This window comes from Embiotoca jacksoni, unplaced genomic scaffold (genome assembly GCF_022577435.1).
Source record: "Embiotoca jacksoni isolate LCO1_2020_lvr unplaced genomic scaffold, fEmbJac1.0.p SCAF_51, whole genome shotgun sequence".
Lineage (NCBI taxonomy): Eukaryota > Metazoa > Chordata > Actinopteri > Embiotocidae > Embiotoca > Embiotoca jacksoni.
This window is the reverse complement of record NW_027185405.1, coordinates 2,352,597-2,367,596: the sequence shown is the minus strand read 5'-3', so window position 1 is coordinate 2,367,596 and position 15,000 is coordinate 2,352,597. Positions and strand designations below refer to the sequence as shown.

At 45.5% G+C, this 15,000-nt stretch overlaps 3 protein-coding genes across 8 annotated transcripts in view; 2 read left to right on the top strand and 1 right to left on the bottom strand.

The window, feature by feature from the left end:
* Positions 1-276, top strand: part of LOC138211990 (type II inositol 3,4-bisphosphate 4-phosphatase-like) — a 17,550-nt gene extending 17,274 nt beyond the window's left edge. For 3 of the 5 annotated variants that reach the window (XM_069172213.1, XM_069172214.1, XM_069172212.1), the window contains one exon: positions 1-275. This exon is cut by the window's left edge and continues 23 nt beyond it. In XM_069172213.1, the coding sequence (XP_069028314.1) occupies positions 1-98 (98 nt within the window). In that variant the 3' untranslated portion in view covers positions 99-275. The other 2 variants (XM_069172211.1, XM_069172215.1) reach the window with 1 other exon arrangement.
* A 971-nt stretch (positions 277-1,247) lies between these two features.
* rnf150b (ring finger protein 150b) lies at positions 1,248-12,921 on the top strand. Its single transcript, XM_069172220.1, has 6 exons — positions 1,248-2,140; positions 6,506-6,756; positions 6,841-6,995; positions 7,149-7,245; positions 7,398-7,650; positions 8,646-12,921. The coding sequence occupies exons 1-6, from the start codon at positions 1,684-1,686 to the stop codon at positions 8,762-8,764; spliced, it is 1,332 nt and encodes a 443-aa protein (XP_069028321.1). The 5' UTR covers positions 1,248-1,683; the 3' UTR covers positions 8,765-12,921.
* An 87-nt stretch (positions 12,922-13,008) lies between these two features.
* Positions 13,009-15,000, bottom strand: part of LOC138211996 (protein phosphatase methylesterase 1-like) — a 7,238-nt gene continuing 5,246 nt past the window's right edge. For both annotated transcript variants that reach the window (XM_069172223.1, XM_069172224.1), the window contains exons 11-14: positions 14,471-14,535; positions 14,116-14,183; positions 13,942-13,972; positions 13,009-13,260 (exon numbers count right to left, since the gene is read on the bottom strand). In XM_069172223.1, coding sequence (XP_069028324.1) covers positions 13,951-13,972; positions 14,116-14,183; positions 14,471-14,535 — 155 coding nt within the window. In that variant the 3' untranslated portion in view covers positions 13,009-13,260; positions 13,942-13,950. The remainder of the gene's footprint in view (positions 13,261-13,941; positions 13,973-14,115; positions 14,184-14,470; positions 14,536-15,000) is intronic.

Below are 15,000 nucleotides of genomic sequence, written 5' to 3'. Positions count from 1 at the left end.
TGCAGAAGAACGTGGGCAGTAGGAAGTTTGCCTTCAGCGGCGTGCAGCTTCTCACCTTCCCCAAACTCTACAGGCCTCCGGACGGCAGCTACGGATAGAAACGCCGACGTTTGTTTTACCACGACGTAGTTTTTTTTTTTTTATCACGTGACGTTGTGTTAAATGCACGTGTACATTTTGTTTTTATGTTTATAAGGACCCTCTGTGCTGTCGATGTTTGGATTAAAAACATGTTTCTGCAATAAATCAATACTTTGATTCCTTGTCTGTGAAATATCAACGAAAAACATCTTCATTAAACATCAGAGGCCACAGCTCATCATCATCCAGGGCCCTAAACACACACACACACACACACACACACACACACACACACACACACACACACACACACACACACCAACCAGCATGAATAATGTTCAAAGTAAAAATACAAAGAATTTGTTGATTTGATCATTTACGGTTGATAATATCATTAAATGAAATTGGATGGCCGTGAGTTTCGGGTCCTCAGGCAGCACTGCATTAAAAACAGACTGGAAATCACTGCATGGGCTCAGGAACACTTCTGAAAACAATTGGCTTTGCATCCACAAATGCAGATTAAAATTCTACAAAGAAGAAACCAGATATAAACATGAGCCACAAACTTGACTTAAATAATTAATCGATTATCCAAAAAGCTTATTTACACAAATATACACGTGATGAATCTGAAATGTAACGTTATGGATAAAACTATAAATAAACCCAATGGACGAATAATTGACCATAACAATAGTTGCTGCTTGCTTTGTTACCTGTTTGTTTAGTTTTTTTTCCCTTAAAAACAATATATATAAATTTTTAAATGCATTATAACCAAATAATGTAGATTTGTATTCCATGAAATGACCCATTTGTACTGTTTTGACGTACAGCAGCAGTGTTCCTATTAAGCCGCTAGGTGGCACTGTTCAAGTCAATTCAGCGGCAGGAGTACGATGATTTGCCCTTCAAAATAAAAGAGGAAGGTAAATTATGTTCCGTATTTACGACATCAAGGCGACTGAGGAACAATAGATTACACGGTGGATTAAATATGACCACTACACGACGAGTAAATGGAGGTTTAATTCCACGATTTAAGACGTTATTATGAAACACCCGTTTCAATCTATGCTTTTATGTTTAAGAGGTCACCGGAAGGAGAGCTCTCGTTCCCGGGAGCTCTCCTTCCGGTGGACGGTGGCCCAGTCAAAACAATGCAGCTTAGCTGGCCTGCCGCCGCCGTTAGCTTCAGCCCCAGATGCCCAACAAAATATTAACGACCGACTTTTCCGCGCAAGCTGCTCCCCGCCCGGTGCGTCACCTCGGCGGGGTGACGTCTCGTCGTCCCCGCGGTCCGGTTCGCCCTCAGCTGTCTGCGCGCCGGCTTCCCCCGCGGCTGTTTTTGTTTTGAGATGGAGGCGGCTAACAGGCGTCTGCTGCTCGGTAGCCTGAGAGCGGCGGAGGGGAGCGGCTGAACGGGGAGGGAAGGAGACGAGCAGCGGCGGGACAGCAGCGCCATAAACGGGTTCAAAGAAGCTCCCGGTCGGCCGGATGGTTAGCATGGTGGAGTAGGTGTTTCCACGGCGTCGACGCTAACGGGCTCCTCCGACCTACCGACGGACGGACGGCTCGCTCTCACCGGGGAGGATCGTCATGGCCCCGGGCTCGCTGGTGGCGGCCTGCCGCAGCCTGGCCCTCTCGACGTGGCTGCTCTCCTTCTGCTTCGTCCACCTGCTCTGCCTGGACTTCACCGTGGCCGAGCGGGAGGAGTGGTACACCGCCTTCGTCAACATCACCTACGTGGACCCGGCCACCTCGGAGCTGCGCACCGAGAAGACGGAGTGCGGCCGCTACGGGGAGCACTCGCCCAAGCGGGACGCCAAGGGGGTGGTGGTCCTGCCCGCGGCCCCGCTGGACCGCCAGGCCTGCGACCCCAACACCCGGTTCGCGGTGCCCGCCCAGGCCGGGGCCTGGGTGGCCCTGATAGCCCAGGGCAACTGCACCTGCAAGGACAAGATCCGCCACGCTGCGGCGCACAACGCGTCGGCGGTGGTCATCTTTAACGTGGGCTCCACCAACGCCAACGACACCATCACCATGTCTCATCCAGGTACGGTGGACCTTTTCCTTACATTAGACTGCGAATTACAGCCCTTTATTGGGTCTCCTGTAGCGTGAAGCGGCGGGATGTTATATTTACAACCTGAGGGCCTCTGAGGCTGGAAATGTAAAGTTGGGGTCCCGTTATTTTGACCCCTACTGTCCCATGAAGTCCCTGGAAAACCACCCAGGAGCCTCCTGACAGCTACAGCACCCATAACGGATTTATTTAGTAAGTTCTTGGCAGGAGTTTCAAATTTATATTCAATTCACAAACGTATGAAAATACACTTTCTGGCTATTGATATGACAACCAGTCACAATTTATTGACATTTTACCAACTGAGAAATCGATCGATTGTCAAAGGAAATAATTGTCAGACAGATTGATGATAAAAATCTGAATTATATTTGACCTAAACTTTGCCTTTGGGGCCCCTGAGGGTGTCAGGGCCCCCGGGGCAGATGGTGGCGGTAACAATGAAGGTCTTAATGAACTGTGAGTCTAATACACGTCAGTTTAAGTCCAAACACAAGTTTCTGTATGTTCCTATGGAGTCACATTAACACCAAAATATATCTAAATATTGGTTTGTTTGATTTGATCTTTGTGTCTTGAATGATTAACTCAGTTTGTAATCTAATAAATGATATCCGTACTCGTGTCTGCTATTCCACTTATCAATCCAATGATTATTTTCTTGGTTAACTGATCAGTTTAACGTTTAACATCTGCATCTGAAACTGTCTCGTATTGACTAACTAAAATCTTCCCTAGATAAAACAGAGAAGCTGCTAATCTTCACGATCGAGGAGCTGAAACCAACAAATGTTTGACAGTCGCGACTTTTTTTTCTTTTAACTTATTAAGTCGTGTTCTCCGTTTATGACAGTTGACGTTATCGATCAGTTAGAAGAAGAAAAAAACTTGATTGACCGTAAAATCAATGTTTGAGGTCAGCTGGGGACATCCCTGATATACTGGCTGCTTTTCATTTTTATTTTTGGGATATTTAATCCTTCTGCATTTTATTAAAATGCCGTATTTAATTAATTCACATAAAAGCTTCATGGGTTGAACCAGAACCATCACACTTTGGGTATTTTTAATTAAGTATCCAAATAGCTGCTGATGAAATAAAAACAGTAGTAAAAGATTTGAACTTTGAACTATAAAAAAAAAAATAAAAATCCAGTAATGATTGTCTTCATTTAATTTATTGCCTTTAAAAGTCAGACATTTTGGGGAAATGTATGTAGTATTGTTCTGAAGTCTTTACATCCCTTATTTTATCTGACAGTCCATAAAAAAAAATATAAATCAGTTTATGATCATATATGAAGCAGAAAAGGAGAAAATCTTCATATTTGAGAAGCTGGAACGAAGATAAAAAGTAATATTGTTTGTTTGTTTGTTTTGCTTAAAAAAATGACCAAAACAATCAACGGAAGTTTGAGTCTTGACGTCCTGATGTCTAAAGTCGGACTGCATGATGTGAGATAACTCGCTCGTTTTGTTTTTGTGACTGTTGCTGATTAAAATGTTTGATTTTGTGGCGGCTTTATTAAAAAAATCTGGGTATATTTATGCAGTTTTAAGTGACTGTTTTACAAACTGTTTTTTATAAAAGTGGATTATTTCCCGGGTGATTAATGATCCCTTCAAATGGCTCATTAAAACACTGACTTTAGATTTAAAACAGATGTTTTTAGAATTGATTAAAGTCAATTTTAAGGCTCTTCGGAGGACAAACAGTGTGATATTTATAACTTGTGTTGCATGTGATGCACACATGTTGCATAATGATGTTATTTATCCCACACGGTGCTCCATGTTTCCAGAAACAGTTTCTGATCAATAGTTGGATCATTTTTTTTTTACAGCTGTTTAGTCTTTGCTGGTTGCAGCTTCTCAGATTTGCTGAATCTCAGAAGGAATATTTGAAGGTTTTAGACAGTTGAAAGTAAAAACAACCCGTCTGACGTGGAGCGGGCGTGTCGGAGGACCCCGTTGCCATGGCGCCACAGTTCAGGTGTTTTGTGTCCTCTGGGGTTCAACAGATGCAGCAACAGACAGGAAACTGAAACAAAGTGACAAAAAGAGGGAAGAAGAAGAGCTCACAGACTAAATACAGCAGGGAGGGGAGGACAATGAGGAACAGGTGGAGTGGTCTCACCAGGTCGGAGCCCTCTTGTGTTTTTTTACAAACTTGTAAAAGGACGACAGCCTCGCTCACATGGCTTTTTGTTTTGCTTTGCACATAAAACTGTCTTTACTGGGGACAGATTATTAGTTTAATAAAATAAAAATCGTCGTATCAGTTGTGTCGTCCAGAGGTTTGTGTTGTGTAACTTCTGCAAAAGTAGAAATGTGTGGGAGAGCGACATCGATCCCGGGGGAGTATTTTTAGGCCGCAACTAATCAATTGTGTTGGTTGGGGTTGTTGTCAGTTCAGTTCTGTCCTCGGTGGGTTTTATCCGCCTCCTCTCTAGAGCACAGCAGATATATGAACAACGTTCAGTCTCCGTCTCCTCCACAATTAAATCTGGTCGGCCGGTTCAGGTTCAGTCTGTAAACATCTAGGACTGTTATAGTTATAGCGAAGAGTTAATCACCAGCTCGTTGTCGAAGCTTCTGTCGTAAACTTGGCACCACGTTCCCGCAACGAAGGAACGAATCCTTCGTTGTCGTTGAAGATTTGTTGATTAACTCAGTTTTTTTTTTATAGAATAAAAGTTCAGACTGAAATCAAACTTTAGCTTTTGAAGCTACGTCTCTGGAGAACAACCTTCCTTCCAGGGTTGTTTTCTTTCTACCTTCGAGGTTACGTTTGGAGTCAGGCCGCGAGTCACAAGGATCTCAGATCCAAACAGCCAAAACACCTTCTCTCCTCAGATGTGTTCATATCTGTTTGTGCCTTTCAGCCTTTTACAACAAGCAGCTGCTTCACAAAATGTTCTGCTTCTAGTATTTGCTTCTGTTTTTCCTTCTTTTCTTCTTTTTTCCTCCTCCGAACGCTTCAGTCATCAAAAATCTTTATTTTTACAAGATTAACACGTCGAGCTAAATGACTTCCTGTCAACTTATCGTTCAGCAGAAGTGAGCAAATGTCCATGAATCATGAAGCCCTCTGCATTAAGAGGCTTCCTGCTGAAACAGGAAGTCCAAAAGCGCGTATAACTGTCTTTAAAAATATCTGGTACTTTGATAAAAGAACCTAAAAGCTAGTTCTTGTAGTATTCAGAACCATCGGACGGACCAAACATCCACAACACCGTTAATATGATGAAAAACTGGCAGCGAGGACATAAATGTGTAGGATTGTAATGTCTGAGATAAGTAACGCTGAGGTAAGCACGATGAGAAAATGTATGAATGGAGTTGAAAAGAAGCGCTGATAATATATCTGACATCCACATGGTGTCTGCTCTCTGCCCGTTTTGATTGACACCTCACTGAGCCAATAGGAGCTTCCACATTCAGCCCCCTTACTTACTTATAACTTTAAGGTGCCCGTCTGTTCTGCTCCCAACAGTTTGATGAGTTCTGTTTTACACAAAGCAGAAGACGGTTTGATTGATGTCTGCAGCGCCTTCATCGTCCTGTGGAGCTCCGACTTACATAATAAACTCAGATGAAAGCAGGCTGTACATCATCATCATCATCATCATCCTCATCCATGTCAGCGGGCTTGGGGTATTTTTAGACTCTCTTGTGGGTGGGCGAGGAGCTGGTTGCCGTAGTGATGTGGGGGGGGTTGTTAAGCAGAGGCTGTTATTGGATCAATAAACAGGCTGCCGGTGTGTTTGAGAGATTCATGAAGAAGAATAAAAAAAAGAAGCTGGGAAACTGAATTCCCTGTAATCTTTTGATCGTGTTCGTCGACATGAGAAAACAGCTGAAGATGGTTGAACTACAAACTCAGGCTTCTTTAATGTCAGGATTTTGCTGCTTTTATTTTTCCACAAAGGACTGGAAAGTGAATATATTTTTAGGTTTGGACGGTCGTTCAGATCTATCCGAGGTTTCTGAAAATCATAACCGATGACTTTCCAGTGTTCAGAAACTTAAATAGAGCGATTTAAAACAAGCTTAGTTTGCTCTAAACAGGCTATAATCCACATTTTATATTATGATGATGCATCAAACGCCGACGTGAGGACATCTATCATTCCTTTTTTAATAAATGTACAGATTTGTTTCACTCTCGCTGGTCGTTTTCAGCTCCACTGATCAGATGTTCCAGGAAAAAAATTTCCTGAAAAGTTTCAGCGCAGTCGGTAATGTTGGAAAAACTGAGTGTGGGCGGAGCCGACGGCGTGTTTTGTCGGCGGGACATCGAACGACCTACAGACCGTCTCTCCTCCTCTGCAGGTACGGGCGAGGTGGTCGCCATCATGATCCCTGAGCCCAAAGGCCGCGAGGTGGCGTCGCTGCTGGAGCGCAACGTGACAGTCACCATGACGATCACCATCGGGACGAGGAACCTGCAGAAGTACGTGAGCCGGACGTCGGTGGTGTTCGTGTCCATCTCCTTCATCGTGCTGATGATCATCTCGCTGGCCTGGCTCGTCTTCTACTACATCCAGAGGTTCCGATACGCCAACGCACGCGACCGGAACCAGGTACCGACGTAACCACGGCGACCGGGTCTCTCCACGAGGAGCTGGAATAAAAGTTTGACCTCTCACCCCTCTCTCTGTCCTCAGCGTCGTCTTGGCGACGCGGCGAAGAAGGCCATCAGTAAGCTGCAGGTTCGGACCATCAGGAAGGGCGACCAGGAGACGGAGGCCGACTTCGACAACTGCGCCGTCTGCATCGAAGGCTACAAGGCCAACGACGTGGTCCGCATCCTGCCCTGCAGGTACGGAGAGCACCGGCCCGAAGCCGTGTTTACTGCAGCGGTACCGGCTCGGCTCGGTTTGGGTTCACCCGCCAAACTCCAAAAACCCGTTTACACAGTTTCTGTAGCAGCAGATTTCTTTAACGGACCGACTGTTTGATTTCTTCTCGGCAGACATTTGTTCCATAAGAGCTGCGTGGATCCGTGGCTGCTGGACCACCGCACGTGTCCCATGTGCAAGATGAACATCCTGAAGGCGCTGGGCATCGCAGTGAGTCTGACGTTTCTGTGTTAGTTACACTTCAAGAAAAAAAAAGAATGAGCTGATTGAAGATTTGGTCAAAGATGAATGCTGGAAAGACACGAGGCGACTTCCTGCTGTGATCGCTGGTCTTCATCGACTTCTCCTCCCTCTCCCTGCAGCTCAACGCCGACTGCCTGGACGACCTGCCTCTGGACTACAACCTGGCCGTGGGCGGGGGCGGCGTGGGCGGAGTCGGGGCCCTGGCCCTGGAGGCCGTGGTGTCGGGGGCCTCCAGCGACGGCACGCTGAGCGAGGGAGGCTCCTCCGTGGTGCTGGACCCCGGGGTCCGGCGGGTGGGGCTCCCCCAGGACTACCAGGACCCCGACACCCTGAGGGACAGCCCTGTGACGGCCACCACCGACACACACACAGGTAACACACAGACACACACACACACACACACACACACACAGTTCCCACCCGTCTGGGAATATCATGGAATTATAAACTCCGTTCCAGACATGTAACGTCAGGTTTCTTTCATCCAGCTGGTTTTTATAACAGATTAAACCAATAATTAGGTGTTATGTAATAACTGTGACGCACTGTGTGTTCAGACTGCTGCTGATTCAGCAGATAGCTGCCGTTATACTGACACCTAGTGGTGTCTCCGCAGCACAACACCTTCCAGCTGGGGTGTGTCTCCTTTCTGGACTTTTGGGTCATGAAGAAAGACAAATAGGAAGTTGAATGTTTTGGTTTGTTTAGTTTTTTTTAAGAAGAAGATGAAGATGATGATGATGACACACACCCGCCAGTACGGCCAGAAGTCAACGACCACAAACTGGAGTTGGATAACGAAGATTCATTCAATCATTACATTTATTGTTAAACTAACTTAAAAAAAAAAAAGTCAAATTGCACCGTTCAGGTCACTCTTTGTTTTTTATAGAACATCTTCTGACCGTGTGTCTTTATATTTTAACTTTGGCACCAACTAGAACTCATTTGTAAGATTCATTACAAAAACACTTGTCTGGAGACAGACGAGTTGAGCAGCTGGTTAACATCTGGATTTTTATGAAATTTCTACCAAATAATCTCAGAGTTAATTTTTTCCATCCGCAGATGAAATAGTTTGATTTCAGTTTATTGGTTAAAAGAGTTTCAGTCGAACCTCAAAAAAAACAAACGGAACATTTTTGTTGATGTTAAAGTTTTTTTTACTTATTTTCATTTTATTGACTTTATTGACATTTTTACAGACTTTCCCTCTTCAGCCAAACGTACAATCTTTGTCTCAACATTTAGATTTCTCTTTCATTTTTGTTGTTGTTGCTGAAACTGAGAACGTGAATCAGAACCGGTGGATGGAGATTTTATTCTCGGGTTCTGTTCGGTAACGTCGCCTCTCCTCCGTCTTCCAGGTGAACTTCAGCCGATGGCGAGCAGCGCCTCCGTGGCGTCGTTCGTCATCGCCGTGGAAACGGGCCTGTCGGACGAGGAGGGCTCCATGGAACAGCCGCAGCTGGGCGACAAGTCCTGAGAGCAGCACAGCAGAACCAGAACCGGGCCAAAACACACTCAGATCAGGTTGAGAATTTTTTTTAAATTTAACACGAAACGCTGACTGAGAAGCACCTGAACCAAACCTGACTGCACTGGACCTGAGCCCGGCCCATGACCTGGTTCTGGTTTTGACCGGTTCCAAGTGGAAGCTCATCTCAGAACCAGCACCAGGGTTCGACTGGGTTTTTACTCTTTGGAAATGCCATTCGAAACTTCACCAGATTTGCCAAACCAACTTTGTCCGGACTCCAGACGGACTCGGCCAGAACCAGAGTCCAGGCTCGGATCCGTTTTGACGTAGTGGACCTGAATACACAAGAGTTTTGACCTGTAAAGATTCGGGCTCAGTGAAGGCGGACTGACCCGGTTTAGTTTTGAGTCCAGAGTCCTCGATTTCTTTTTTTTCCATTTCTAAACTCCGGATCGATTCGTTCTCGTTTCGTTCTTTTCAGTCGGTTCAGATTCGAATCCTCGTTCGCCTCATTTCGTGCTGTTTCGTAAAAACGGACTTTTCTGGAATCCTGCCCGAAGGTCATTGATCCCGAACCACAACAGAAAGAAGCATAAATCCGGTCCTTCATTTCAAATATGTCCGAACCTGTCGGGACTTTTCTTCGTCTCCTGATTTGAAGGATTTCTGTGCGCCAACGATGGAGGGAGCTCGTTTTCTGGACCTCCGTCGGATATTCAGTCAGCTGGAATCAGGACTCCTCACTTCCTGTCCCGGCCCGGATTCTCCGGAGAGTTTCATCTCTGGTTAATTTCGCTCGGTTGGATTTCCCTGCCGACGAGCCGGGCGCCGCTTCTTGATGTGCGTCAACGTCTGCGGTGAATGTTTTGGAAAGGAAGACTTTTATTTTGAAAGGACCCAGCAGTGGCGTTTCCACCGTGTTGGACGTCGTCGCTGCAATTTGACCGCAACAGTTGGACTTCAGTATTGAACAGAAACTCCACCCAGTATTGTTTATCTTCCCGCCAGTATTTGCTTTGGATGCTTGGTGTCCTCGGCCGTGTTCCCAAACGCCGTTTCTGTGTTCGTCTGGTGAAACCGTCACGACAAAGTCTCACTACACAAACAGTGCAGAGTTTTCTGACTGCGAGGCTTCAGGTAAAAACACTAGCGACGTTCATTCTGCTTCGCTACGAGAGAAACGGCGCCACCGTGGACACATTTCACCTGCTTCAATAACAAACATCCCATCTGTCTGAAATGACGCCGAATTCGAGCCAATCCCGCCGACTCCACGGCGTCGGCCCGGCGTGACGATCCCGGACGGAAAGTCGTAACGTCGAGTCAGCTGATTTCTCGGCGGCGACCGCGCCTGGTGTTGCCTTGCTGTGTTGTCGTGCTGTCCGACCATCTGTCCGTCTGCTGCCGCGGCCTCATGCTGCCTTTTCAAAGACACTTTGACCTTTAACCCCCGACAATCACCGGTCGCATCTTCTTACCTTGTTAGCCGGGCATCATGTCTCTGAGGGAAGCGCATGCACATCTTCGGTCTTCTCGTTATCTCCACGCGTTCGTTAAACTCTCGCAGCTGAATAAAATCCTCCGACTCTCACCGAGAGACTCCGGCGGAGTCGGAGAGCTCGTTCATCAGCTCCCGGCCGAACGTGGAAATGTCAAATGTAGATTTCACAAGTCGTTTTTTGCCAAACGGGCGTCGCCGGCGCCGCGAGCTCCCTGAAACCTGGAAAGATAAAGATTGTCGTCTATTTTGATACCAGAGGAGACGTTTATTTTTGTAAAGACACCGAGCAGCAGCAAAGACTGATTTTCTTTCTTCCTCGCGTCACCTTCGGCCCGGATGATCCTCAACGTGAACGAGTATCGACCGGGCGGATGTACGTGTTGATTATTTGTGTGATTGTACATACGAACATCTCCCCGATGACCTTGGCGATATGAACACGAGCTGTTGTAACACATTTCTCTGATAGTTTTGAATCTGCTCGTTGATGTAGCCTCATGAAAACGGAGAGAATCGAGCAAACGCAGGCCGGAGAACCGACGGCCATCGCAAAGAAACTCCGAGTTAAAACTGTCGTCCAATTGGCTTTCGAAATGAAAAATAAACATCATGTACTGCCTTTACTTCACTGGTTAAATGTGTAGTTAAATAACAGGAAATGTAACTCGGTGAAACGTTCCGTTTTGGATAATTTGATACTGAATTTTAAGAGTCGGACGCAGTGCTTGATTTTCCAGTCCTGCCAGTGAGTTCGTTTTCTCTCCAAACAAACTGAATTTATTTTGCCGTCTTCCCACTTTGCTTCCTTCATCTCTCCTGTCGCCGCCCGGTTCAGTTTCAGGTTTGAGGACCAGTTCACTCGCAGCGACGTCACTCTGATTCAGTAGTTAAACACTAGTTTACGGTAGAAACGGCGGAGAGCCGATGCGCTCGTCACCACGGAGACGGTGGAGTCGGATCATCTTATCTTGGCTGATTTTCAGTGAATAATGTTTTAATTAAAGTCACTTGTTTTGTGTTGTAAGCTTTATTTTTAAGGAATTTATCAACGCATTCATATTTGCACTGTTTCATACTTTTATTTAAATCTTTCTGTGACGCTGCCTCGGTAGTGAAAGTGAACTGAGCTCAACCCTCCTTTGAATCCATTTCTGGTGTCGGACCTTTGGAGACTGAGGCTGCTGTGGCGTGATGTTCCCGTCTGGGGAAGCCAGGTTTATTCTTCAATCTGAAATCAAACTTTCTCAGTATTTGGCGATTTTATTTAGGCAAAGTTTTGCTTCAGCAAAATTAAACACTTTTTTTAAAATGTAAAAAACACCTTTTTTCCAATCTAAGTATTGTTAAAAAAAAAAAAATATTACAAATGATACCCAGACCTAATATCTTTTATACACCATTAATATAGAGAACCAACTTAAAATCAGGAAACTTAAGGTGAGCAAGTAAAGCTCTTCCTTCACAATAATATTCTTGTTTATTAAGTTGTCATAAAGCAGCTCACGAAAAAAGCTTGTACATAAACATTATATCCATCCAGGAACTTTGCACTTCTGAGAGCCCGTTTTTAATTTTGGTTTTATGAAGCAGAATAATTGTTTGTGACTCTTAAATTATCCCAACAATACTGAGAGATCTAAGAGCTTTTTGTTGTTTTTAAGTGACTTTTCTTTAAAAAATATTTATGCATTTTCTGATTTTTAAGTCATTGTTTTGCAGTAAAATTACAGGAATTGCAATTATTTTTAAAACTTTTTTAAATTCCTTCCAAAATGTTTGAAGAATTCCAAACGGGACGTCCTGTCACTGCCAGTAATGACGTCTGATTGGTTCTCCCGTCTTCCCGCCTCTCTTCACAGCCCATTGGCTGCTTCCCTGAATGCTGGGTTCTGATTGGTTGCTTCGCCTCTGTTGTTGATGCACTTTAATTCTGTTTCTCTGGAAGGCTCTGGAAAAAATCCCTCCCCGTGTTTGTGTTTCCCCTTCAATGTCTGCTGGACCTTTTTGTCTTTTTCTGCTTCTGGTTTTTTTTGCTTGTTTTCCACTTTTTTTCTCTCAAGACTTCCATGTTGGAAATATGTGGGATTATGTTGTGTGTCTTTTTGCTGCATATTCTGATTCATGTTGGACCTTTTGTCTCGAAGCAGGTAAATCCTGAGCTGTTTCTGAAACCCTACGGACTAAACATTTTTTGTTGAGTTTCTGACGCTGCGACTGATCAGAAGTTGTTGGAAAAGAAGCAGCTGTGAGCGCAGCCTGCTCCCAGGCGGCTCCCAACACGTTTCAGGAGTTCTGCTTGTGTTACGTCGTCGTCGTTGTCAGAAGAGGAAATCAAAGTCGAGAAAAGAGAAGTCGAAACGAAAGGCGAAATGTTCAGATCCTTCCAGAGAGACGCCGAAAGCCGAGAGACGACGCTTGAACCGCCGGTTACCGTGACGACGGGTCGTGATGCGCGCGTGTGTGCGTTTCTACGATATTTAACGTGGACTTTTATTTCCCAGAACGTCTGTTTGTGTGTTTGTCTTGTGCACGCAAACGTAAAATAAACACACACCTCACGCACACGTGTAAATACAAGGCGGTCGCGACGCCATGTTGTTTCTGTGTTTCAGTCGTTGCACGCGTCCTGATTCAGGACAGTTCAAATAAAAAGTTACTCCAAGTTTCTGGTTTTATTCCGGCGGCCCGTCGTCCTGGAGACGGACCGGAAGCGGATCCGTCGCTCGGTGTTGATCTCTCTGGAAACTCGTTCTGTCGGTTTGTTTTTTATTTCAAACACATCAGAAGGAAACGTTCTTCTTTCAGATCGAGAACACAAAGACACCAAACAATTCACACTGAACATATCGTGAACAAACACTGAATCTACCGACGGACAGAAACAGGCCGGTCGTCACGGCGCTCGGACTTCTAATGTTCGGAGGAAGAGGAGGAAGAGGAGGAAGAGGAGGTTCAGGTTCCTGCTTCTTCACGGAGGACGGCGACGCCTCGGACGGGAAACCTGCAGACCACAAAACACATCTGAGTCCCTGAAGTCGAAGGTTGGTTTCAAACTCACGTTTCACATCTCGGTTTCTATCCGAGCTGCAGATGTTTGACAGATAATAAAAATGATGAATGATTTAAACTCCAAGTCCAGCTGACCGACATCTTTAACCAATCGGTGAAACTATGACGACAACTAAGGTCACAAAAACAAAATACATCATCACCGGGGCGCTAACTGGTGACTAACTGGGCGCTAACTGGTGGCTAACTGGTGGCTAACTGGGCGCTAACTGGTGGCTAACTGGAGGCTAACTGGTGGCTAACTGGAGGCTAACTGGTGGCTAACTGGTGGCTAACTGGAGGCTAACTGGTGGCTAACTGGTCCGCCCTTCAGAGTGAAGGTTAACGTGAACACGGTGACCGATCTTTTCCTGACCACGTGGTTTTCAGATCTCAGCCAACCAAAAGCGTGACGCTGACACGCTGTCCTCCGGACGGGCAACTAGTGGACACTAAATGTACTGCGCTCTGGACGCTGCTATCAAAACAACTTCATTAAATATCCAGCTTTTCTCAAGACTTTTCAAAATACGGACGGAAGTTATTTGAAATCTAATGTAACGTCCTCTGGTGTTTGTTTGTGTTTCGGCACCGCCAGAGAAAGCAGATGAAGTGTAGGTGTTGGGCGTCGTACCTTCAGACCTCATCGTGTGAACGAGTCGGAGCTGCAGACAGAAAGGAAAACGTTTCCTGTTCAGAAGAGTTCAAGATAACCGCTAAATGAAGCAGTCATTGATTTTATTATTTACTGTTTACATCTGTCCGGTGTTATGAATGTGTCATCGCCTGATTCCCTGTTTTTATTTACCTCCTGTTTTCTCTGACTGCTTCAGCGAACTTGTGTCTCAGCAGGAAGGCGGCGACGGCTTCGGCCACCTGCGGGCCAAACGGGAAAATCAGTTTCTGCTTCCAGCGACACAAACCAATACATTTGCTTTTGTTTTTACTTCAAGAAATCTTTAAACTTTACCTCATAAAAGTGTAAAGTTCTGTTTGACTGGTTTGATGACACCACCAACTGAAGTAGCGGAGAAGCCACGAACTGGCATTTTTATGTTTTTTGATTTTCTGGAGTTTTGTTTCGTGACTTACGAAGCAGCTTTTCAATACTTACTAACACTGTTATTTTTGCCTGGTGATGATGAATCAATAGAGAGACTTACTTTCTCTGGTTTGTCCTCTTGCACTGCGTGACCACAGGGGGGCAGCACCTGCATCATGAATTTACCTGCAAACAAATGGCAAGACCAGTCCTGAAAATGTGTCTTTAATATACGCGCACGCACGCACGCACGCACGCACGCACGCACGCACGCACGCACACACACACACACACACACACACACACACACACACTCACTCACTCTCATGGGCTGTCACTGCCAGCGTGGTTGTTGACTGACACAACCAGCTGTCTCTGGAGAGGAACTGCCGCCTCAAGGTGTGTGTGTGTGTGTGTGTGTGTGTGTGTGTGTGTGTGTGTGTGTGTACACGTTAAAGTGTGGATGTGTGTGTGTGTCCCCGGAGACGTCCTTCACCTTTTCCCTCAGTCACTTGTAGAAATGTCAACTGTTCCCAGTGCAGCCGTGTTGCTGTACATACTCTACATTTTGTTTCTCCGAGTAAAGACTACGTTTCCCATCAGCCTAAAACCTTAAAGCAAAACCCTTCTGGTCTTCTCAGATAATGTAAG

Excerpts from the sequence above, each read along its gene's own strand:
- rnf150b (XM_069172220.1), top strand. The coding sequence starts at position 1,684 with ATGGCCCCGGGCTCGCTGGTGGCGGCCTGCCGCAGCCTGGCCCTCTCG. Across the intron at positions 6,996-7,148 it reads GTCCGCATCCTGCCCTGCAG|ACATTTGTTCCATAAGAGCT; the intron begins GTACGGAGAGCA and ends TCTTCTCGGCAG. Across the intron at positions 7,651-8,645 it reads CACCACCGACACACACACAG|GTGAACTTCAGCCGATGGCG; the intron begins GTAACACACAGA and ends TCCGTCTTCCAG.